A 23485-nucleotide genomic window follows, 5' to 3' on the forward strand; every position below is an offset into this window, starting at 1 on the left:
GGGGCTGGGCAGGCTCCGGGCACGCTCCAGTGCAGGGGGGCCAGGACACAGCCACGGGCTGGGGCTTTGCTGGGAGCTGCATTAAAATGCATGAGCTCAGCTGGCCCTAATGATGAGCAGAGCTGTCAAACGAGGAGCTTGTCCCAGCTAATTATCTCTAACGAGGGCAGAGTGTCAGGGTCCCCGAGGAGCTGGGCAGCAGCTTCCCACTCAGCTCAGTTGCAGCAGAGAGAGAAGATAACCAAATGTCATTGTGCTGGCCTAGCTGCACTGTCATTAATTAGGCAAATATGACCTTCTGTGCCAGTTTGCTCTTGAGAACCTGGACTTGCTGGGGATGGAACACACAGGCAGGCTGGAAACATCCCAGCTTCTGCCACCCAGCCTGCTCCCCTTAGCCCCTGCAAGAACAGCACAGTCCTGCCTGGCAGCCCCAGTCAGCCCTACCAGCCTGTGCCAGGCTCCTCTGCAGGCTCAAATACCCCTTGTGGGGACTCCAGCTCCTTCTCTGTCCTAAAGAGCAGCAGGTAAGTCTGGTTTCATGAATGCTGTTTAGATCCCACTCAACTCCACCACCTCCCTCACCCAAGCCCCAGCACGGCTCTGTGCTCACTCAGTGGCTGCTTCTGCACCACTCCTCCCCCAAACCTTCCAGGCACTGCCAATCTCCACTCCCCTGGGTCCTGCTCCATTCCAGCACAGAAGGGCAGAGCCACACTCTGCTCTACAAGCCCAGTTTCTCTTTTATCAGTCCTTATCACAAACCAAGGCAGTGCACTTGCCCTGATGTGCCACAGGGGGAAGCCCAAGACAGGGGTAAGGCAAAGTCTCCTCCAGAGATGACCCACACAAGGTTCAGCCTGCAGGCTCTGTGCTTGCCCCTCACCTCAGAGCTGAGGGGAAAAGGGCAGAAGCTGATTTTGATCCACCCAGAAATTCACTGCACCACCTCAAAGCTTCCAGACAACACCAGGGACTCCCAGTGCTGCTCATCAGCCTGTAATTATGGCAAGTACTTTGCAGTCCCTTGCTGCCAGACAGCAGCAAAGACTTCAACACCCACTTCAACTACATCTTTACAAAATAAGATTTAAAAGTCACCGACTTACAACAAAGACAGGGCTGTAACCAGGGTTAGTGAGCTGTGCTGGGGAGCTCAGCTCCACCTGTTGAGGGGTTTGGGGTTCCACTTTTGGGGCACAACCATGTCAGGTGGATGAAGGGGGATTGATCTAAGTTACATTGTGTCTCACAGTCCCTGCTGCAACACACTAATAAAACAAGTATCAGAGAGAAGTTTACTGCTATGAATACCAAAATGTGTATTTTGTATCACAAGTGGGCTCTCAACAGCAGCCAACTGCTTGTACAGGCACAAGATCCACTCTGAGTCAGTCTGACAAGAACTCTGAGAGCCACATCACAGAAACTCTTTCCTCAGCCCACAGGAACAGGTCCTCACTGAATTTAGGCTCTCTTGACACTTTAGCAACGTGGTTTTCACATGGCCTCAGAGCCCCTGAACCCACTGCTTTCTCTGCAGCAGGGGTTTTGCTGCCAAGGTTTCTTCCTTCTACTGCTTCTGCACTGCCTGTTGCTGTTCTCTCAGCTGGCTGACCAGCTCTTCAGCATACACCTTGAAGAGGGGGACAGGGTCCTGCAACAAAGCAGAGGATACACCACGTGAGAGGAGTGAACCTGAGCAGCAGTGAGGGGAAGCAGCTAAACCAGAGGAGGATGTGACTGGGCTTTATTCGGGGGCTGAACAAGGCAACCTGCTGTGCCACAGCAGCAGCTCAGCTCTGTAACCCTCCCTCAGAGAGGGCAGGCACTGTGTGGGGCTTTCAGCAGCTTCCCCAGTTCTCAGAGCAGATGAGGATCATCAGTAGCTCCCAAGGATATCTCCTTCCCTTCCTCCTCCCCATCAGTGTCTCCTGGAGCACGTGGCTGAACACCCCATGGAGAAGCTGCACGTGCAGCCACAACACCTCAGAGCTGAGCACTGCCTCAGGAAATCACCTTTTTCTCCAGGAGCCTCTGTTTTTCTATGGCTTCTTCCAAACTCAAGCCAACCCACTCAGCTTCTTCCTCTGGGATCACAAATTCCTGTGATAAAAGGAGGAGAAGAAAGCACAGTCTTTGCAGTTACCAAGATATAAATCCTCTCCATGCCCAGTGCTGGAACTCTGGTTACTGAGAATTTTAGACTTTCTGTGCTGACAGGGGAACACTGCATTTGACCTGAGGCCATAGAGAAAACTTCCAAACTTTAATGACAGAACTAAAATTACAAGTGTGTAGTTTAAATAGAAGTGTATAATATCATATAGTAAAAAACTCAGCATTTAAAGTTTTAGGTTATAGTAATATATACAAAACAAGATAGAAGTTTTAGAATATAAGCTAGTCCTTCTTCATGGGTTTAGGTGATATTGTATAAGCAGATTAAAAAGTCCACATTACAGATCACAAGTGGTTAGTTATTCAGTTAGAAGTAAAAATAATTTAAGTGTAATTTCTTAATTATAAAATTTATCCTTAAAAAATCTTATAAAGAGAGAAATACAGCTCAAACTTTTAGTTTGTTAAAATAAAGTACTATAAAACTCACAGTTTACAAGAATATAATATAAATAAAAACTAATAAACATTGAAGTCCAAACAAAAAATACCATCTCACACACTTAATCCCAACCCTAACAAAAAAAAAAAATTAAAACTCCCTCAGCCCAGGACACAAACATGAGATCCAGAGGGAACATTACTATGGATAAATCTTAGAGCCCTGTTCCCTCATTTCCAACCACCAAGGTCCACCTCCCCTCTCTGCTGTCTCCTCAGCAGTGTCCTGCTCTCTCATCAGTGTCTGCTCCTGCAATTCTTTTAAGCACTTCTGGGGCTGTTTCTCAGCACAGCTCCCAGGACTGGGGGTGCTGGTGGTGCTTCCAAGCACAGAACTGACACAAAACTGGCACTCGGGGCTCCTCCCTCCAGGGCAGCACAAATTCTTCTGCTTTTTATTGCAGGCTCTCACTGACCTCAAGCACAGCAAAAATACTGCTTTTTCTGTCTCTAAAGGATGACTACAGAAATTAGAAGCCCACAGAGAGAAAGAAAAAACCTGATTATATTTTCTTGTCCCTCAGCACAGGACCACCAACACCAGTGATGGGTGACCACCCAAACAGCAAACACCAGGACAGGCTGTTGGATGAAGCCCTTTTCTGACCCAGGGATGGGGTAACTGAGAGGTGTTTTAAAAACTTTTATTCTATTTTCAGTTTCATGTGAAGGGTGAGACAATACAGATGTCATAAATTACGCTACTGTAATCAGAAGTTAATGATTTAAAAAAAATTAATAACAACAATAATAACAAAAAAGTACATTATAAATAGCATATTATTAGAAATAATATATTATTTCTATATTTATAATATAGAAATAGTATATTATATATACTATACTATATATAGTATATATATACACTATATAATATATTAATAATACATTTATAGAAATATATTATAAATAGAAACATTCAATTACTAAAATTATTATAATAATTATTATAATAATTATACTATCTATTATAAGTAACATTATATATTTAAATATTATTATGATGTTATTATAATAAATATTATTACAATTATTAAGTGTTTTTTGGTTTATCAGTTTTTGTTACATTATGTTGTAAATGCTTTAAAGCTAATTATTTAAAATTACTCTTTGTGGGCCTTACAGTGTATTTTTCATAGTTTTATTTTCCACAGTTCTATTTTTCTAAAGTATTTAGTCCCATTTGTAAGGCTATCTTTTGAAACTTGTTTTTAATTCTATTTCTTTTATCAATATTTATTATCCCATGGTATTCTGAAGCCATGTCTCTTATCCTAAGGTTTGTGTAGAGATGTATATTATGCGAGATTTTCCTCGGGCTTTGGGAATGCTTTACACACTGATTGTTGCCATTTCCCCCTCTGTCCTGAGCAGAGCCAGCCCAGGCAGGCCCCGGGGCTGCACCCACCCTGTACTTGTGGTAGATGGCCTCTCTCCTGGCGGGGTCCCCGGGGTGCAGCGCGGGGTCGCGCCGCGCCAGGCGCAGCAGCATCGTCCTCTTCAGGTCCATGCCCAGCTTGGAGCACAGCTCAGCCCGGGGGGTCTGCAAGGCACAGGGTCACACGGCTGTCTGCCCCTCCCCTGGGGCTCCCTGCAGGGGGGAGCCCCCTGGGAACAGTTTTGGGCTGGGAGAGACGCACGGGAGGTTTTGGGGTTCAGCTGGTTCGTTGTGATCTTATCTAAAGCTCTGGCACCCTGTCTGGACCAGCACTCAGGGAAGCACTGCTAAGTGGCTACAAGATGTGCAGTTTCAAGTTGTTTCATCTAATTAACTCTTAAAACGTACTTTATTTTTACTTTTCTACTAATAACTCATCTCCTGTCTGTATATGTAACTTTTGCTTTGTGGCTTACCTCATCAACTATCTCTGTGCTACTAACCCTGTGGAAAATGGGCAGATGAAGAAGAAGACAGAGACAACGCCCAACATCTTCCATTTTGCTTTGGTCAACATCTAGACTAAAAGTCTCAAAACCTAAATTTCTCACCCAGTGACAAACTACACTACTCTCCAGTATTTATTTCACACTTTGGCAGACTCTAGTCTATCTCAAAGCCTTGCAAGGCTCTCCAAGGGTGAAGGCTAAAGGCAGTGTTTCTCTGGGGGTCAGAGCCCCTCAGAGCACACACAGAAACATTCCCTGTGCCCTGGGTTCCCCAGGGTCAGGGGCCAGCTGCCAGGGGCACAGCAGTGCCCAGCACAGTGCCAGCTCACCCACACCCAGCACAGGCTCCCGGGATGGGGTGGGCAAAGATCTGCTGGATTTGTTCTGACAACTCAACCACAGCTCTGAGTTTGTGCATCCAGAGCTCCAGTCTGGATGAAAGGCTGGGAGCATCAGAGCTGTGCTAAAGCATTTACAGCAGCAGTTGCTCAGCTTGGACACTGAGGGCAGAGCTCGGGGGGGCTGCAGCTCCCGAGGGGCAGCTCCAATCTCTGGGACAGGGAATGGCTGGGGTCAGGGCAGGGTCAGGCTGGGTTTTGGGAAAGGTTCATCCCCAGAGGGTGCTGGGCACTGCCCAGGGAATGGGCACAGCCCGAGGCTGCCAGAGGTCCAGGGGTGCTGGGACAATGCCAGGCACAGGGTGGGGTTGTTGGGGGTCTGTGCAGGGCCGGGCTGGGAATGGATGATCCCGGGGGTCTATTCCAGCCTGGCATTTTCCGTGCCTAATTCCAGGCCTGCCTGCCGGCCAGCCGAGGCCGGGGGCGGCGCGGGCCCGGTGCCGGTGCCCGGTACCTTCAGGATGTAGAAGTCGAAGCCGAAGGCGGCGTCGATGAGGTCGAGCGTGCGCATGGTGACCGTGATGGTCAGCGTGGCGTCCAGGATCTCGCTGTAGAACTGCCGCTTGAACAGCTGCGGCTTCCACGTCTTGGGCAGCCTGGTGGAGAGCTGGGCAGGGCCCGGGGGTCAGGGCAGCCCCGGGGCGGCCCCGCCGGCACCGGCACCGGCACCGGGCCCGGCCCGGGGAGGGCGCGGCGCTCACCTTGTCGTCGCGCGCGTAGCGGAAGCCGCGGACCCATCCCTCGCCGCCCCAGAGCCCCTCGTTGGCGGCGGGCGGGTAGTACACGGGCACCGGCACGTCCTGCACGCGCTCGCGCTGCCCGGTGCGCGGGTTCCGCCGGTAGCGCAGGCCGTGCGGCTCCCAGTGCACGGGGGCGGGCGGCGCGCTGTCCTGCAGCGAGGCCAGGTAGTGCTGCGGCAGGCGGGCGCAGATGCCGTCGCGCATCCGCAAGGCGGCCCAGAGCCGCGGCGGGAAGCGGTGCAGCGGCATCGCCCCGGCCCGGCCCGGCCCCGCTTCCGCTTCCGCCCGCGCCGCCGCCACCGGCGCCGCGCCCGCCGCTCATTGGCCGGCGCGGACGGAGCGCGACGGCGGCCGGGAGGGGCCGCGCCGCGCCCGCGTTTCGTTCCCGGCCGGCCCTGAGGGTGTTGTAGGGCGGGCCCAGAGCGGAGCGGAACGGGCACGGAACGGCTGGAATTCCATCCCAACGGGCTCGGGGGCACGGCTGGAGCTGGGCCAGGCTGGATTTCGGGAAAGGTTCTTCCCCAGAGGGTGCTGGGCACAGCCCGAGGCTGCCAGAGCTCCAGGAGTGCTGGCACCATGCCAGGCACAGTGGGGTTGTTGGGGGTCTGTGCAGGGCCCTGGATGATCCCTGGGGTCCCTCCCCACTCAGGATATCCCCTTATCCTGTGAGGAAGGACACACGAGGCAGCAGAGCTGGGCTCTCCCTCTCTGGGCCATCCCCAATCCCACCCGCACACGGCCCTGAGGCCGCAGCTGGCCCCGCCTGGGCACGGGGCCATGAGGTGAGAGGAGATGGAGATGATGGACATGGACATGGAGATGGAGATGGAGACGAGGCCCCTTCCAGCCCTGTGCTTGTGTGACTGCAGCCACCAGGCGTCTGCCCGCAAATACCGTCACCTTTATTAAATTATAAAACCGTAAGCTTTAAAATTTACCGTATAAAATAATCACAGGTAGTAACAGCAAAGAAAAAAAATAACCTTTTTTTCTTTTCTTTTTTTTTTTTTTTCCCCAGACACAGGAATCTGCTCAGATTTTACCCAAAATAATTAACCCTCCCTGCTGCAGGCACCAAGGCCGGGTCAGCAGGGAGGGGGCAAAGCAAAAATGAACGATCAAACATAAAATAAACAATCATGTCAGCGGGATTTCTTGCCCCAAAGCTTCTGCTTCCAGCATGGAAATCCCTGAAGGGAAAGGAATTATTGCTTTCTATGATAACCAGCAATGCCTGGCCATGTCAGTGGCATCAGGTCACACTGGTGGCACCCGGGTCACACTGGTGGCACCCGGGCCACACTAGCAGCACCCAGGTCAACACTGGGGGCACCTGGGCCACCCTGGTGGCACCCAGGTCACATTGGCAGCAGTCAAGTCACACACTGGCAGCACCTGAGTCACACCAACAGCACCTGGGTCACACTGGAAGCACTCCGGTCACCTTGGCAGTACCCAGGTGACACCAGTGGCACCCAAGTCACACTGGCAGCAGTCGGGTCACACTGGTGGCAGCCAGGTCCCACTGGCAGCACCCAGAGCAGTCTGGTGGCCCCTGGGTCCCACTGGTGGCCCGGCATGGACGGCACGGCTGTGAAGGAGCAGTGCTCCCCTGCCACGGTGCTGGGGCCTCGGCACCGCTGTGCAAACCGAGACAGGGACAAAAAAAGTGCCTAAAAGTGGTAAAAGTTGGAGGAAGCCCTGAGGGCCCCGTGTCCCCCTTCCCACCGTGCTGCCCTGGATGGCAGCAGCACAAGGAAAGGCAGGGGACACGGGTGGGGGGGATGACACTGCTGGGTGTGGACAAGTGTCCCTCACTTGTCCTGAGCCTGCTTAAAAAGGGGGACTTTGCAGAGGAGGGGGAGGCAGAGGGATAAAGTGCACAGCTGAGCTGGGTGCTCTTCAAAGCAGAGGAAGAACCCCGAGGAGGCAAATCCTTCATGAAAAGCTCTTTCCTCCCCAAAGCCACCTGAGGAGGGGCTCCCAGCAGCACACACCAGGCAGACACAGCTGGAAGGATGGAGTTGAGCCCTTATCTGTAGAAGAAGGATGGGCAAAGACAACTTCCCTGGTTGCCAAGTTCTGCCCTTGCTGTCTGCGTGCCCTGGAGTAAGGCTAAGGTGAGACACGCTGCAAAGGAGCCCTGGCCACCTGGGGAGCCCCTGGTGCTGCTCCTGGCTGGGCTGGGACTGCTGAGGCCTCAGGAGCCTGCAGCACGTCCAGGCTCCGAGGCACAGCAGGCAGCAGGAGCAGCTCAGGCACCGCCCTGAACCCCCTGTGCCGCCCCAGAGAGAGCCCTGCCCATGCCACACCCCCAAAAGGGGGAAACAGTGAATCCCTGAACACCATCAGCCTGGCTCCTTCCAGAGCTGAAGTTAAACTCAGACTGAGCCCTGCACTGCTGTGGGTTTCACGTGCTGCTGCTGGCTCCTGCGTGTCCCCACGTGGGGTTTTTCACATTCCTGCCCGGTCTGATCCTGAATCCAGGGCCCAAGTCCCAGCCTCATTCTTCTCCCACAGAATCAGGACCAGGTAAGAGCAGCAGCACCTGTTTCAGAGGGAGAGAGGCTCCAGACCCCCAAGGAGATGGCAGCCAAGGGCCCAGCACGTGCTGGGATCAGCTCCCTCCCTCCCCATCAGCACCAAGGGCACTCGGCAGCATTTGCTCCAGAGCAGAAGAAACGTGCTCCTCTCTTGGGTTCAAGTGCTGACTGCAGGATGGCAGGGGAGCTCCCTGTCCCACATCCTCTGCCAGGACGGGGTGCAGAGAAGAGTCCAGCAGCCAAAGCCTTGGCTCCAGCTCAGTGTGGGCTAAGCCCAAGCCTCATGGATGCAGCAGCGGGGGAAGAGGGTTGGAGATTTCCCCCAGGGCTATGGGGAGGTGGGGGACAAGCTATTCCTTGATCTGGAACCACGAGGAGCCTGCCCCACCCCAGCAGAAAAGCAGAGATGGCCTCAAACTTGCCTCCACAAGACCAGCCCAGACCATCTTCACCTTCAAACCCAGCGCACGCTGCGCCCTCCTGCCCAGGGGACGAGCACGTGAGGGGGCTGCCGACGTGCGAGGGGCACCGCGGGCAGGAGCAGCCTCCCCATCCCTGCACCCCTGCAGCCAGGACGGGTCAGGTGACAGCATAGAGCTCCTCACGGTCGTTCTGGCAGATCTGATAGCGACACGTGAGCTTCTGGGACCAGGCCCAGGGCTTCTTATGCTTGTCCCGAGGAGGGAGCAGGAAAGCGACGCTGCAAGCCACCAGCACGTGCCAGATGCTGTGGGTGTAGTAGTAGTTCTCATTGGTTTCCATGAAGGCGTACACTGAGATGGCAATGAAAGCCAAGGTGATCCCTGGGAGGAGGTAGAAAACCCAGCGCTTCCACGAGGAGGGGTAGCAGTGCCTGCGCTTTGCTCCGTGGTGAACCTGGGGGGTCAGAGCACACGGGGCTTCAGCAGCCCAGCAGAGCCTGGGGCAGGGGCGAAACAGACCCCAGAGCCTCTGCCAGCCTCCCAGGGTGCTTGCTGTCCCTGAGGGAATCAGCCCCCCGCTGTCTGGGCCCATCTCTGCTCTGCAAAACCCCCCAAGAGCTGTGGCACCAGAGCCCAGCTCAGATGCTACAGCTCCTGCCCAGGGCCAAGCCACAGCACTGCAGCTCCAGGTCTGAGACCCAGAACCAGGGGTTTTTCAGCTACTGCAGGGCTGGAAGGTGAATCCCTTGCCCTGCTCCCTCCACCTGGGTGTTTCAGGGTTTCAAGCCATGCCTCTGGACGGGCTGGAGCCCTGGGTCAGCTCTACCACCACCATTCCCATGGGGAGCAAAGGGCAGCAGGTCCTGCCTGGCTGCCCTCACTTACCCACACTGTAACCATGATGAGCAGGGCAAAGAGGCAGGGACCCATCATGTTCCACACCCCTCTGCGGTCCAGCTGCAGGGACATGGCAATTAACAGGGTCCCCAAGACAAAAAGGACCTGGAAAAGAGATACCACCACTACTGGCAGGAGCTCATCTGCTGAGAGAGCACAGCCAGACATGCCAGAGGCAAGGAGAACCTCTTCTCCTGGCTTCCCAGCTCTGCATCCACACAAGAGTCAGGAAAAACACCTTCAAGAAGGAGAAACCACAGAAGCCACAAACCTTTACCCCAAATCTCAGGGGAAATTTTCAGGCCCAGCCCCTACAAGCAAGCAGGCTCACAAGCCAAACTGCTGGGACAAAACAAGCCAGGGTGGCACTGGGTGACAAACAGGCTTTGTCACCCAGCTGTGTCACTAAAGTACAGCGGTGAGAGGGCCCAGCGTGGCCACTCATGGCTTGGCTGGCTGGGCCACGTGGGGACAGCTGACACTCACGTATTTCAGGATCTTCTTGAGGCGGGCCATGCACAGGATGGTGACCCAGATGGACACCACGGAGCCCAGGAAGTCGCAGTACTGCAGCGTGTCGTAGTCCATGATGCACATCACGGCCACGCCCGGCTGGTCGCACGCGTGGTAGAACTGCACCGGGGACAAAGCAAAGGTCAGCACGGAGCCAGCAGCACCACACGGCTCTCTGGGAAGGGGAGGCAGCAGAAGGCTCAGCCCACAGGCAGGATCCTGCTGCAGTGGCTCCAGGAAGCTCCACCAAACCGCTGTGGCATTATGGAAAGCAGGGGAGAGCAGGCACGCTGCACTGTCCCAGCAGCTCTGAAAGGGCAGGGGCAGGCCCAGAGGGGAGGGACATGCAGCTGATGAGGGGACTGAAGCACCTGCTCTGTGAAGACAGGCTGAGAAAGTTGGGGCTGTTCAGCCTGGACAAGAGAAGGTTGCATGGTGAACTCACAGCATCTCAAAGGGGCTACAGGGAAGCTGGAGAGGGATTCTTCTCAGGAACTGAAGTGGTGAGAGAAGGACTAATGGGTACAAATTGAAAGAGGGGAAATTTAGGTTAGATATTAGGGAGAAATTTTTTACTCTGAGAATGGTGAGACACTGAAACAGATTCCCCAGGGAGGCTGTTGATGCCCTAGCCCTGGAAGTATTCAATGCCAGGTTGGATAAGGCCATGGGCAACCAGGTCTAGTGGGGGTATCCCTGTTCATGGAACTAGGTGATTTTTAAGGTCCATTCCAACCCCTCAACATCCTTGGATACTACAGTGTGCCCATGGAGGTGCTTGTGCAATGATCCCAGGAGCTCCAGGATGGGCTGCTCCACCAAGGACTTCATCCTGGCACAGCATTCCCAGAGCTCAGGGGGAGGTGTCAGGGGACACAAGGCAGTCCCTACCGTGGAGAAGAACATGGTGTAGGTGTAGACAGAGGCCTCCACCAGGTAGAAACGATAGACAGCGACTGCAATGGCAGGCAGGAACATGAGGTTGCTCAGGGTGAGCAGCAGCGTGGCCAAGTTCTGTGTGCCCACGGTCTGGGCCTTGGTGTCATCTGTGCAGCTCCAGCCACCCCAGCCTGCGGACAGAGAGGCTTCTGTGGATCTCAAAGGCCCTGCCTTGTCCTCCCACAGCAACCAGCAGGAGCCTGGGGTGCCTGAGAAGGAGCAATCCCACCCCCAGACTGTCCCTGAGCCTCTTGTCCATCAGCCTCTCACGCTCCTGCTCTCAGGTGTCTCATTACTCATCACACACTCTGCTGTGGGAAGCTGGGGAAGCCCAGCAGAGCCCCGTGGCTGCCCTGAGGACATTGCCCAGGTTGTCCCTGTGTAGCAGAGGCCATCCTACATCCAGACTGGTACTGTCCATCCCTGCAGTAACTCAGCACACATGGTACTTGCTGGTGGAACATCAAGCACTCAAGGTTCAGGTGCTTCACGTGGTGCTGTAAGTTGGGTGCAAGATCCCTGCAGATCTCAGGAATCAGGAGATTCCTGAGAATGATCCTCAGCACTGAGGAAGCCACTGGGCTCCTCTCCCACCAGCTGTCACAGCAGGACAGACCAAAAACCAGGTCAGGCTGCTCTGGACCTTCCCCAACTGACTTGTGAAGATCTCCAAGGATGGAGACCTGGAACCTGTGCAAAAACAAACAGCTCTGAAGGGGGAGAAAATGTGTCTTCTTCAATTTAGGTGACAATTTCCTTGCTGCAGCCAATGTCTGTGGCCTCTTGCCCTTTCCCTGTGCTCAGCCTGCATAGCTGGGTTACTCCAGGGGCCCTGTAACCTCTGGGCAGCAGAAAGTGACTGGTCCCACTCCAGCTCCTCTTCCACTGGCTGAACAAACCCACTGCCACAGCCCATGGTGACATCCAGGGCCACACAGGAGCCTGGGAGTGAAAATTTCCTAAAGGACAGTGTCTGACACAAAACACAACTCTCACCCCCTGACTGGATACCAAGGATTGAACTGAGGCAATCTCTACGAAAACAAATCTGCCTCTTCTTTTTAAAATTATTTAAATTATTTTAATTAAAGATTTGGATGCCCATGCCCTCCTTTTGAAGAAAAGAGGGCAGCCCAAAGAGCAGCTGGGGTACTCCATGGTCAAGAAGCAGAGTTAACAGTAGCATCCATCCCATTCCAGAGTGACTGGAACCCACAGCAGCAGCTCTGCCCCGTGAGGTGGCTCCCTGCCAGGCAGAGCCCAGGGAACCTACTCTCTCTGGTTTATTTCTGGGTCACCAATATGCAGATGGGGCACTTTGCTGGGAGTGATTCAGCAGAAAGCTGTCCTCAGCCTGATTCTCCAGTTCCCTGAAGGTGCTCTGTGCTTCCCAGAACCTGGCAGCCCTCGGGGAAATCGGGATGCTGCTCTCCATCCTGCTCCTCACCCATCAGCAGCACTGCAGCAGGGAGGTGCTGGCTCAGGCCCAGAGCAGCAGGGAACCACATTTTGCCTTGTCCTTCTGCTGAGAACAGGTGCACAGACCCACCCAAGCACAGCAGAGCTCATCTTCCCTACACCACAGACTTCCCAGGCCATTAAGATAATTAGGAGCTGACACAGATATTCCTCCTCCAGGGGCACCTCTGAGTCTAAGGCTCTTGGCAGGAGACACAGGGACTGCAGCCCAGCTCATCACATCTCCTACCAGGAGCCTACACAGCAAACCCTGACAGGCACAGGCTCTGACACAGGCATTTTCAGGCACCCTGATCTCTCTGGAGATGCTCAGCAGCACTGCTCCAAACCCTGGGGAGCTCCAAGCTGTTCTCATCCCAATTCCCCATCACCCCTGGGTGCTCCCCCAGGTACTGACACTGCCACCCACAGCAAACCCCAGGCTCCCCCACTCCAGCACCACCACCCTAAACCGTGCTGTCCCCCGGGGGAGGATGGCAAAGCCTCCCAGGACGAGGCACTCACCAGCCTTGCAGCTGCAGCCAGCGTAGAGGTAGCCGTGCCTGCGCAGGAGGCTGCACTGCCCGTAGGGCCCGCAGTCGTTGAAGCAGGGCGTGAGGTACGCGAACACCGTCACTCTGCCTTCGGCCCCGCCGCACTCCCTGCAAGGACAGCACGGCCCCTGCTGCCACCGCCCCTGGGACAGCCCCCGACTGCTCCTGCCTGCAAGCTGCCTGGCATTTCGGGATCTGCCCGGAGCAGAGCCTGCTCCCTCGCCACTTGGGCGGCCAAGTGACGTCCAGGTGGGTGTCAGCTCTCCCCAGACCCCCTTGGCAGACCCCAGTGCCCATGACTGTCCTCAGGGCCAGTGTCACCAGTGTTGTTTTGCATTATACACTTAGTTCCTTACACAGGAAAGCAAACTGCAGGAATTCTGCACCTTAGAGACCTCCCAGAAGGGTAACAGCAGCAATTATTTCCCAATTTATCACCTCTGAATCCACCTGGGGAAGCTCACCCAGGCAGGCTCTGCCATCTGCAGTCGACGTGAGCTGTGCCAGCTCAGCATCAAACAAGCTGCACAAGGGAGCAAGTGAGCAGGGCCAGCAACCTCCCTGTCCCTCTGCAGCCACAGTGCAACTGCCACAGGTGAGAGGAGCCCACAGCCCAGACAGGAGGACAGGGGTCAGGTTTGCTCACACAAGGGCAGTGGGAGGTAGCGAGGTGACATCCAGACTCACCCCTGTCCCCTGGGGCAGAGGAGCTGCAGGGACAGGAACCAGTCATCAGTCTGTGGGTACAGGACAATCAGCATGGCTTCTGCAGAGGACGTGCTCACACTCAGAGGGTAGCCCTGGGAGAAAGCTGCAAAAAGGAGGGTGCTGAGATGTGCCAGGGCTTGAGGAGAAGAGCCCACAGCAATCCCAGGCTGAGACTGACCACACAGGAATCAGCTGCCTCCTGTGGCTCCTTGCTCCCACGCTCAGGAGGCACCAAGGGCATGGAGAGGACCCCTGTTCTCAAGACCCTTTTTCTTGAGATCTCAATTTTTACTGTCATCTCAGCTCCTGGTACATATCTGGGCAGCATAGGGCACCTGGAACAGCCTGTTGTCTTGGCTGGTCCTCCAGTGCACAGCTTAACTGCTTTGCACACCAGCAGTACCTTCACCATCCCCAAACCTCCTGCCAACAAGGCTGGAAGAGCCCCAGCAGGTAACCAGACCTTCCTTTGGTGGAGGCTATCTCGTGGTGCCAGACCACCACCTGCACCCCAGCACCCTGGGAACGTGCCAGCACAAAAACCTCACAAGGGTTTGTGCAAAAATTGGATTATTTGGGACACACCATGGAGTCCTGAGTCAGTAAACAGCTTGCCAGGTTTGAAAGCAGAGCCCTGGGATGACACAGCTGAGCTGGTGGCAGTGGCAGCATCTCCCCTACCTGTGCTGCAGTTCCGTGTGGCGTTGAGGGACAGCACTGGAGAAGCAGCACTCACACAGGCTGCCACGGTGGCATTGGCCAGGCTCACAGACGTCTGTGCAAACAGAGCAGTGCCCCATGTTAGAGTGCCCCGATGCCATCCCCCTGCACATCCCTTTCCTCAGTGCCCAGGGACAATAAATCCTTCAGGTCAAGTCACCCGTCAATTCAGAAGGTTTCTGTTTCACTGGACCTTCTGTTACCACTGTGTTGTGTCATGGCTGAGGGGCAAGAGACCCTCGTGGGGGACCCTGCCCCAAAACTGGGACACCCACTCATGATTTCAGCACCAGCACTGGGGAGACACAAGTCAGAGTCTGCAGGACATCAGGGCTGAGCCCTGAGCCAGCCCTCAAGAAGTTTAATGGAATTTCAGGGGGCTGATTTTGGTGGTGGTGGTGGTGGGGTGTCACTGAAGGAGCCTGGGAATCAGTGACTTGGACAGGAACATCCCTGGGTTCCCCTGCTCAGCCTCCTCTCCTGGTGGCAAGGTGCCAGGCTCCCACGGAGAAGATGGCACTGCAGCTGCTTTCCATTCTGTCTCCTCTGCGTCACTGCTGCCACACGCTGCAGGCTGTGCCATTTGAATTGGAGCTGGCAGGTGGGACACGCTGGAAGCAGCTAAAAAAGGCTCGGAGTATTTTGTAACAACAAAAAGAGAAACAGTCCCCCTGGTGCCTACAGCCTCTGGAGCACGCAGGAGCAGGGACAAGCCCTGCCAAGGGGACACAATCAGCCTGCTCACCTTGTTGAGCAGCAGACTGACCACGAGGGCTCCCCCGCTGTCCATGCCCGTGTTGAGGTTGAGCAGGAGCAGGCTGGGGGCCAGGGAGCTCACGGGCACGCTGGGGCCGTTCAGGAGCCGGTAGCGCACGGACACCACGTCCAGGTCCTCCCTCACCACGGGCTGGCTCTGCAGGCAGGAGCTGCGCTGGCCCGACGTGTTGCCTGGAGCCTCTCCTGAGGCTGGAGCAGAGCTGCCTGCTGCTCCTGGTCTGGCACCAGCCTGGCTCTGGTTTAGGCTGATGAAGTTAAGGAAGGAACTGGTGCTTCCTGGTCTGCAAACTAGAGCCAAAAGGGAGAGGAGTCAGCACAGCCAGGTCTAGCACCTCACCCAGGCAGGGCCCCAGCAGATCCAGGGCTCCAAGGGGCAGCACAAACTGGGGGGTTTCAGGTGGTTCCTGCCCTGCATGAACTGTCCCTGAGGTGCCACCTTTGCAGGAGCACCATCCACAAGCTGGGACAGTACTGGGAGTGGTACAGTGGGTGGGAGCACCCTGGAGCTGCAGGGAAGGGGGAACAGAAGAAGGAATAACACAACACCATCAAAGTGCCCAGGGAGTGCTCACTCACCACCAGCAGAGCTCAGCACTCAGCCGTCCCACAGCCACAGGCTGCACAAGTCTCTCCCAACTCCCCATTTGTGAGCAAACAAAGCTGAGCAGGAGGGAGAAGCCAACCCAGCAGAGCTGGCACACTGTGGCAGATGGAGCTGAAGGGGACACTTGGAGTCCCCCTGCTGGAGACTGTCCATTGCTCCCAGAGACTCCAGGGCTACCCTCTAATAACACCTCTGCTGCCAGTGCCAGGTCTTCCAGCACACAGGACGAGGCTCTGCTTTGAAGAGGAGGTGGCAGAACCCCCAGCAGAAGAAAACTTCAACAATGTACCTAGTTGGTGAGCTTCCAGCAGTCCAACAGGGATTATGGCCATGTAATAGGTGCGAACGTGCCAATGACAGCCACAAGGACCTTGTGACCACCTGAGCCACACGGTGTCACTGGAAGTGGTGACACCCCCTTACAACAACTCCAGACATTTCCCAAGTAAACCTCTGTGAGGTGGTTTCCTGCCTGTAGCCTGCTCTTGGCCAATTAGTAGTCAACACAGCCTTAGTCTGGTGTACCAAAGATAACTATTTTTCCCACCAAATTTTAAGCGAGCCACTGCTTCCCAAACAACCTTCAGAAAAATAACACTGAACTTTTCAGGTGTTTCCAAACAGGCAGCTCTAGCAAAAGCCTCTCTGTGGTGAACACTGGAGTTTTCAATTTTGTCCCCAAAGCAAAAACTCTGGTGTCCAAGAGGAGGCAACCAGCACGATGGGGAGCACAGGCCACAAAGCAGGCACAGGCACCCAAAGACCCAAGGGGGACACAGCACACACAGAGGTCCCTCTGGTCCTTCTCTTATGGCTAAAGAACATGGAATCCCACCTGTGAAAGAAGCCAGCATCTCCACGGACACGCTGGCATTGGCAGTGCCGAGACTCTCCACCATGATCTGCAGCCACTTCTCCCAGGGCGGCGACTCCAGGGCCAGGCTGCAGTTGATGCTCCCCGTGCAGGTGAGGCTCCTCTGGAAGGACTGGGGCAGGGTGATGGAGCCCAGCAGCACCCTCACAGTGCAGGCTCTCTGCTCGCTGGTGACGCAGCTGCTCAGCTGGAACCGCATCCCTGCGGCGTGCTTGGGAACGAAGACCCTGTAGGGGAGGGAGCAGCAGCTTGCAGAGCTTGGACTCTCAACACAAGCCGGGTCCCCAGGGCTTTGTGACAAGAGCTAGACTGCCCTGGTTGGTGCTGTGAAAATCCTTCCCAAGGCTAACATCTGGAAGAACTAAAATTCCTGCATTTGAATCTGTGACCACCTGGGAAGAGTTGGAGAAGGGTGCTGGTGTGCCCCCCGTGCAGACCCTACCACTGCTGCAGGGAGCTCAGCAGCAGGCTCACAGACCCCCCAGCTCCAGCCCCACGTGGGAACAACACTGGCTTCCCCATAGCAGCTTGTGTGGGAAATCCCACCCTGCCACGCCCTCAGCTGCCCACCCTCTGCTCCCACTCACTTGACATGCAGTGGCTTAGCAGGCGAGACAACGGTGTGTGGCATGGGGACACCAGGCTCCAGGACAGGCATATCAGTGAGTCTGAGCACAAACATATCTGCCTGGAACATATAGGGGCATGGAGTGGAGAAGCCCTGCAGGGGGGGAGAGCACAGGGGTCAGCAGTGGTTGTGATGAGGCACGCGGGGCAGGGGCTGGGCAGGCCCCTCACCTTGACCTCGATCCTGCCCGCAGCCTGGGGCAGGTGGGCAGCGATGAACCAGTCCCCAGCAGCGGGGGTGCTGACGTTCACGAAGGTGGTGTTCTGCACAGCGCTGCTCAGGGTGATGCTGATGTTGTAGGAGGGACGGACGGTGGCGTTGGCAGGGAAGCGAGTGCCCAAAGGGTTAATGACGGGAGGGGCTCCGTGCCGAAAGTGCCTGAGAGAGAGAGAAACCACGGTGAGAGCAAACCCGGGGAGGTACAGACACTGGGATACAAACTGGCCTGGGACTGGGAAGGGAGCAGGCTGGAAAACCCCACATTTTCCAGTGGAGTCATCATTTTCATCTGGTGAGGACTGGATGCTCTCAGGTTATCTGGGATTTATTTAGAGATTGGTTTAACTTGGCAGCTTATTAAGATTTACATGGTTCCATTAAGCCTGGCAGCAAATTTCCAACACTTGCTAAGGCTAAGCCCCACCCAGAGACTCCTGCTTTATAACCATCACAAATTCCCCATATAGGGAAAATCGTCCACAAAGAACTTTAATTTTCTAGCTAAGATCTGCATCTTCCCATTTCCTCTTTTAAGGAAGGCAAACAGAAAGACTGAAAAGACTTTCCAAGGAAGGCCCCTATTACAGACTTCAGTACAGCAGCACTTCTGCTTTCTAGATAAGCCCAGCATTTGAAGCAGCAGAAACACACAGAGCTGAGGAACGTGGGAGATATTTACCCAGTCAATTTGGCATTTAATTTGATTGCTTTTGGACTGCACTGCAACAGGTTCAGCAAGCAGACATGACAGGTGATATGTTATTACTCCTTGGAGCTTATCTGGGTTAGCCATCATTTCTTAGATTATTGTTTAGCTGCTGCCTTGTCCCTCACGTCCCCAAACTACTGGAAACCTTTCTGTGAAGCAGAAAGAAGGCAGATCATCTGTACCAGGCTGCTCAGGAGCAAAAAGAGTGCCAGTCTCCCCAAGACAGACCAGGGAGGCACAAGCACAAGCCAAGCAGAGATCACTCCCAGATCTCTGTGGGATGGGTGCCAGAGACCCATGTGACTCCATGGGCACAACTTGCTGAGGAAGCTTGGTGTCCTCCAAAGATAAAGCTCAAAATCTGGCAAGTTTTGGACCTCAAATCCTTCAACAAGTCACGTACTGCTTTAAAAGCAGCATTCCTCTCACTGACATTGAGCTTGCAATCTTCTCATGTTCCTGTGTCCACATGACACCACATTCCTCTCCTATCTCTGCTCCACGCTCAGCCATGCCCCTCACAAAGTGCCCCCAAATCTCCTCAGTTCTGCTGCACTGGGCAGTTTGCCCATCTCCAGCCAGTCTGGGTCTGCTCCAGTCCCTGTGTAGTCCTGCCACATCGCTTGGCAGCATGTGCAGGTCCTGCCAGGCCAGGAACAGCTCTGAGCAGCACACCTGCCTCGGTGTGAAGCTCTCTCCAGAGTCCTAAGGGGTCTCTTGGACACCACACCTGACAGGCAGCCCCAGATCCGCTGGAAACACAAACACAAAACGCTCCCACAGGTTTAAACACAGACTCACTGCTGCTGCATGAAGAAACTACAGCTCCTGCAGCTGAGGAACTGCCCAGCCTCCACAACCAGCCAGCCCCAGCCACGAGTGACCAGGACAGGGGACAAGAACCCACAGGACAAGCCTGGCACGGGGACATACATACACAGTGATCTCCATGCTGGTGCACTCGGGGCCTTTCCCCCGGGACGCCTGCAGCAGCCAGCGGAGCAGCACGGTGTCCTCGGGCACGTGGAAGTGGAAGAGCTTGGCGTTCCCATACCAGCTGTAGAAGGAGAGCTTCTGTGCACTCTGGGAGAAGTACTCGGAGACATACAGCGAGTCTGGAAGGGAGAGAGCACAGCAGTTGGTGGGGGAGCTGCTGGGGGCAGGCTGCAGGGCTTTATCCACCCACAGAAGCACACAGGAGGCTTAATGTTTCTTGGAACAGTGCACTCTGTGTCCCTGATTTCTCATTCCAGTCCCATTAGATAAGTGGTGATCCATGCACCTCCAGCCAGAACCACCCACATGCCTACTACAAAACCATCACCCTGAACCAGAGAGCACTAACAGATGCCCAAACTTCACTCTGAGAAATGTGCCCTGAAGATAAGAGACCACCAGAGACACCAAGGAGGAGGAAAAGGTCAGGAGGAAAGGTTGATGGCAGAAGGAAAGGTGATGGAATAGGCAGCAGGAAGCCCTGGGCACAGCACAGAGCAGAGGGGTGCAGGCAGCACGGGGGTGCCCTCTGCCCCAGCAGCAGCTTCAGGTGCCAAGAGGCAGGAGCTGTGCCCTTGTCTCCTGCTGAGCACATGGGCTGATGTTTTACATGGGCAGAGAGTGAAAGCATGGGGGATGATTTAAATGAAAGGAGAGGAGATTTAGATTGGATGTTAGGAGGAAATTCTTCCCTGTGAGGGTGAGGAGGCACAGATTGTCCTGAGAAGCTGTGGCTGCCCCATCCCTGGAAGTGTCCAAGGCCAGGTTGGATGGAGCTCGGAGCAACCTGGCCTGGTGGAAGGTGTCCCTGCCCACGAGATGACCTGTAAAGGTCCCTTCCAACCCAAACCATTCTGTGGTTATCCATTTACCCAGCTCAGGACACGGGTACTGCCTTCCCGTGACACACAACACAATGCAAATTCATGTGCTGCAAATGTAACTCTTTCAGACATACCTTCTGAAGCCTAGCAATTTTCCTAGCTGGAAGAAAGACTGCTGGGACAGTGAGAACAGCCCCAGGGTAGGCTGAAAGAGTGTGCAAGAGGACAACAGCTACTCAGCCAAAGTGCCATCAGGATGAACTAGATCCTCCATCCCTCTGCCCAGCTACACACCTACAGATCACCCCCAGCAAAATATACATTACCCAAACCAGCCAGACTGCAGCTCAGGGCTGGAAAAGAAGCATCACACCAGCTGAGAAAGGGATAAACTGCACAGAGACAGCAGAGTCAAGGCCACCCAAAACCAAAGTTTGTAACACTCAGCAAGAGGGTAGAAGGTTATGTTTTCATGTGTCTGTGGAGTGCTTCCTTCCTACTCTGGAATCCCCAGAGTGGGGAGAAACCTTTCAGAGGCAGATTCCTCATTTCTGTCATAGAGTAGCAGTGAGGGTGAGTTAACTTGGCCATTCCTCAAAGCTGCCCAGGGCCGTGCTGCAAACACAGAGGACCCAACTGTGTATAAGAAAGACAGCAAAGAGGAAAACAATCCTTAGGCAGGAGCAGATCATTGGGATGCAGTTCCTGCCGGGAGAAATCTAATCCTAGCAGGAGCTAGGATCCATGCCCCAAAGGAGGACGCTGGCCAGCCTGCACCCACGGCAGGGCAAGGAGACAGGAACGGTAATCACGGCTTTGACTCCCTGGCAACTTACCAAGGCAGAGCCTGCGGGCATCCTGCGAGCCCAGCAGGGAAAGGAGGAAACAGGAAAGCGAGAAATACCAGCCACACAAGGCAGCTGGAGGATTTGCTCCGGGAGGAAGAGCGTGGCTCTGACCTTGCCGCAGGGGCCAGCCCAGGGAGCAGAGCTGGCAGCACCTCTGTGCAGTCAGGAAAGGCCATAGGGAAAGTGAGCCTTGAGCAGGACAGCTGAGAGGCCACAGAGCTGTCCCACTGCAGTCCCCACGCCGGGGTCACACTGCTCTCCAGCCAGCAAGGAGCAGAGAGCACAAAAGGGGCTTTTCAAACCAGTGTGAAACGCCAGCGCAGCGCGTGGGCACCGCGGACAGGAGCTGGCTGAGACCCCTGCAAGCCCAGGGACATTTCCCACACCGGGGCTATGGAAAGGAGCAGGCTTTCATCACTGGGGTCTGCACCCCCAGCACACTCCACACACACTTGGCACGCTCGTTTCTGGCAGCCCATGGGGACATTTGGGCACAGGAGGAGGCAGGCAGGGACACAAAGCGTGATGAGAGCTGGGAGAGCCCTGGTCCTTCTCCACGCAACAGGTCCCATCAGACAACCTACAGCCTGCCCCAAGCCCACCAGCTGTCAGCCACGGCCACCACCCATCCTGCACGTCCTCACCAAGCCAAAGCTCCCTTGGGGTGGGTTTGGGGGAGGACAGGGCAGGCCAACTGCAAAATTAAAAACTCCAGCAATCAGCAATGCTCTTTATTAAAGACTGGTCAATTATGTGGAGTGAGCTCAAGAGCATTACCAGGTCAGAGCAGGCAGACCTGCCCTGCCCACGCACTGCCTGTCACCAGGTAAGCACCAGCTGGGGCTGTGGGCAAAGTCCACTGACAAACAGCTTCTTGTGGTGACAAGGGCTGAGCCCCTGCTCACAGGCTGTGCTGGGCACCCAGAGCTGCACCAGCAGCCTGGTATGTGACTTCCTCCACCCAGGGTGACAAGGAAATACCACAGATAAGCGGGACATCAGCACAGAAAAGCCTGAAAGACAGGTCACTGCAGCCAAATGTGTGCTCTGGCAGCCCGTTTGCATCAAGAGAGAGCTCTCTGGCATGTGCTGTGCTCTGTTTGTGTCCATCCCCATCTATTCAGTCTGCTCGACACCAGCATGGCAACACCTGGAAAGTCCCACTTGACTGTTCCATGATGTGAAAGGAGCTTTAAACTGAGCAAGAGACCTGTCCCGTGGATGCTGTTTTCCATCCTCTTCCATATAGATCTCACATAAGCGGGTTTCAAAGGTGCTGTGCAAAAACCAGAAGTGTTTTAAGGCAAGGAACAGAACGCGGTAGAATCCCTGATGCACAGAGGAGACACATTATTTCAATTTCAGAGTAAAGAGTCACCTGCTACAGCTTGGGTTTGTTTGTCCAAAGATGATCTCATAGCAGTTAGAGGACATAATACCTTGACTGCGGGTTTCACAGGGCGCCCCATCAAAGGGATGAAGCCCTCATTTCAAAGCAGACACTGTCTAAAGCTACAGAGTTGATGAGCCTGACTCGAGAAAAGACTGGGCTATGTTGCAGGATGTTTTCCCACTTACAGTGTAACAGAAATCCCGTTCCTGTATCCCGGGTCTAAAATCCACCTGCAAACGTTGCAGGGACCCCTCGCTGCCCTGGGGATCTTTGCCAGTGCCCAGCCACAACCCGACGGAGCTATTCCCTACAGAGACATTCCCACAGCCGGCGGGACGGCGCCGGGACAAACCCAGCACCACACCTGAGGCAGGGGAGCTCTCCAGGGCTGGGAACCCAGCGAGCAGGATGCCAGCGCAGGGTGGGCCCGGGGCACGGGGCCATGTCCCCCGCGGCTCCCGGAGCCTCACGCTCCGCGGGCTGTGAGGAAGCGATAAGCAGCATCAACAGGACAACCACGGCCAGAACGAGCCCATCTCTGAGACAGAGAGAGATGGGTGAACAGCTTCACCTCCCCAAACCTCTCCAGCCCAGAGCAGCTCCGGAGGGGGGGCACAATCCCGCGGGACCCCAGACCCAAAAGCCCCGCTCCCATCCGTCCGTCCGCACGCACTGGGAGTAAAGTAAGCTGAAAACAAGGCAAACCCAAGGAGAACCGCTGCAAACACAGCAGAGCCCCCCGCGAGTGGCCTGACCTGCCGGCGCTCCGCAGGGCCGGCACAAGCGCTACTCCCGGGGGATGCTCAGGATCCCCCGACTCCCCCGGCAAAGCACGAAGCCACCCCAAAGTCACCGCAGCTCCACCCGGCAGCAGCCGCGACACGCGGGGCAGCTCCCCTCAGCATCCCCCTCCGCTTTCCCCCGCCGCTCTGCCCCCCAGACCCCGCGCTCGCCCCTCTCCGTCCCGCGGCACTCACCGGGGCCGGCGCGGTCGGCGCGGCCGGCGGGCAGCGCCAGGAGCTGCAGCAGCAGCAGCAGCAGCCGCGGCAGGGCCGGCCCCGCTGCCCCGGCCATGGCCGCCCGCCGCTGCCCCGGCCCCGCGCCGCCCGCCCCGCAGCGCCGCCGCCGCCGCCGCCGCCGCTTCCGCCGCCCGCCCCGCCCCGGCCCGCCCCCGCGGCACCGGCGGCGCCAGCGGCGCGGAGCGAGCCGGGC

The 23485-nt window shown here is 55.6% G+C and overlaps 2 protein-coding genes across 4 annotated transcripts; both read right to left on the minus strand.

The window, feature by feature from the left end:
- Positions 1-1297: 1297 nt before the first annotated feature.
- Positions 1298-5963, minus strand: MRPL28 (mitochondrial ribosomal protein L28). Of its 2 annotated transcripts, XM_064390663.1 has the most exons (5): positions 5609-5963; positions 5362-5514; positions 4031-4165; positions 2020-2106; positions 1298-1657 (listed from the first exon to the last, which is right to left on the minus strand). In XM_064390663.1, the coding sequence occupies exons 1-5, from the start codon at positions 5894-5896 to the stop codon at positions 1574-1576; spliced, it is 747 nt and encodes a 248-aa protein (XP_064246733.1). In that variant the 5' UTR covers positions 5897-5963; the 3' UTR covers positions 1298-1573. The 2 variants fall into 2 exon arrangements, with proteins under 2 accessions (XP_064246733.1, XP_064246734.1); XM_064390664.1 differs by lacking the exon at positions 4031-4165 and having other exon boundaries at positions 5609-5952.
- Positions 5964-6528: 565 nt separating this feature from the next.
- PGAP6 (post-GPI attachment to proteins 6) lies at positions 6529-23408 on the minus strand. 2 transcript variants are annotated; one of them, XM_064390125.1, is made up of 13 exons: positions 23251-23408; positions 19150-19327; positions 17455-17662; positions 17244-17344; positions 16618-16883; positions 15147-15466; positions 14363-14456; positions 13661-13784; positions 12945-13081; positions 10914-11092; positions 9996-10142; positions 9498-9614; positions 6529-9066 (listed from the first exon to the last, which is right to left on the minus strand). In XM_064390125.1, exons 1-13 carry the CDS (start codon positions 23345-23347, stop codon positions 8770-8772), a joined length of 2265 nt encoding a protein of 754 aa, XP_064246195.1. In that variant the 5' UTR covers positions 23348-23408; the 3' UTR covers positions 6529-8769. The 2 variants fall into 2 exon arrangements, with proteins under 2 accessions (XP_064246195.1, XP_064246194.1); XM_064390124.1 differs by having other exon boundaries at positions 17244-17377.
- Positions 23409-23485: the final 77 nt, after the last annotated feature.

Source organism: Passer domesticus, chromosome 15 (assembly GCF_036417665.1).
Source record: "Passer domesticus isolate bPasDom1 chromosome 15, bPasDom1.hap1, whole genome shotgun sequence".
Classification (NCBI taxonomy): domain Eukaryota; kingdom Metazoa; phylum Chordata; class Aves; order Passeriformes; family Passeridae; genus Passer; species Passer domesticus.

Coding starts and splice junctions, on each gene's coding strand:
- MRPL28 (XM_064390663.1), bottom strand. CDS start 5,896: ATGCCGCTGCACCGCTTCCCGCCGCGGCTCTGGGCCGCCTTGCGGATG. Junction 4,166..5,361: donor TCGACTTCTACATCCTGAAG/GTACCGGGCACC, acceptor TGTGCCTTGCAG/ACCCCCCGGGCTGAGCTGTG. Junction 1,658..2,019: donor AGAGGCTCCTGGAGAAAAAG/GTGATTTCCTGA, acceptor GCTTTGTTGCAG/GACCCTGTCCCCCTCTTCAA.
- PGAP6 (XM_064390124.1), bottom strand. CDS start 23,347: ATGGCCGGGGCAGCGGGGCCGGCCCTGCCGCGGCTGCTGCTGCTGCTG. Junction 16,884..17,243: donor GCTAAGCCACTGCATGTCAA/GTGAGTGGGAGC, acceptor CCTCCCCTACAG/GGTCTTCGTTCCCAAGCACG. Junction 13,082..13,660: donor CTCTGCCCCAGGGGACAGGG/GTGAGTCTGGAT, acceptor CTGTCCTTGCAG/GGAGTGCGGCGGGGCCGAAG.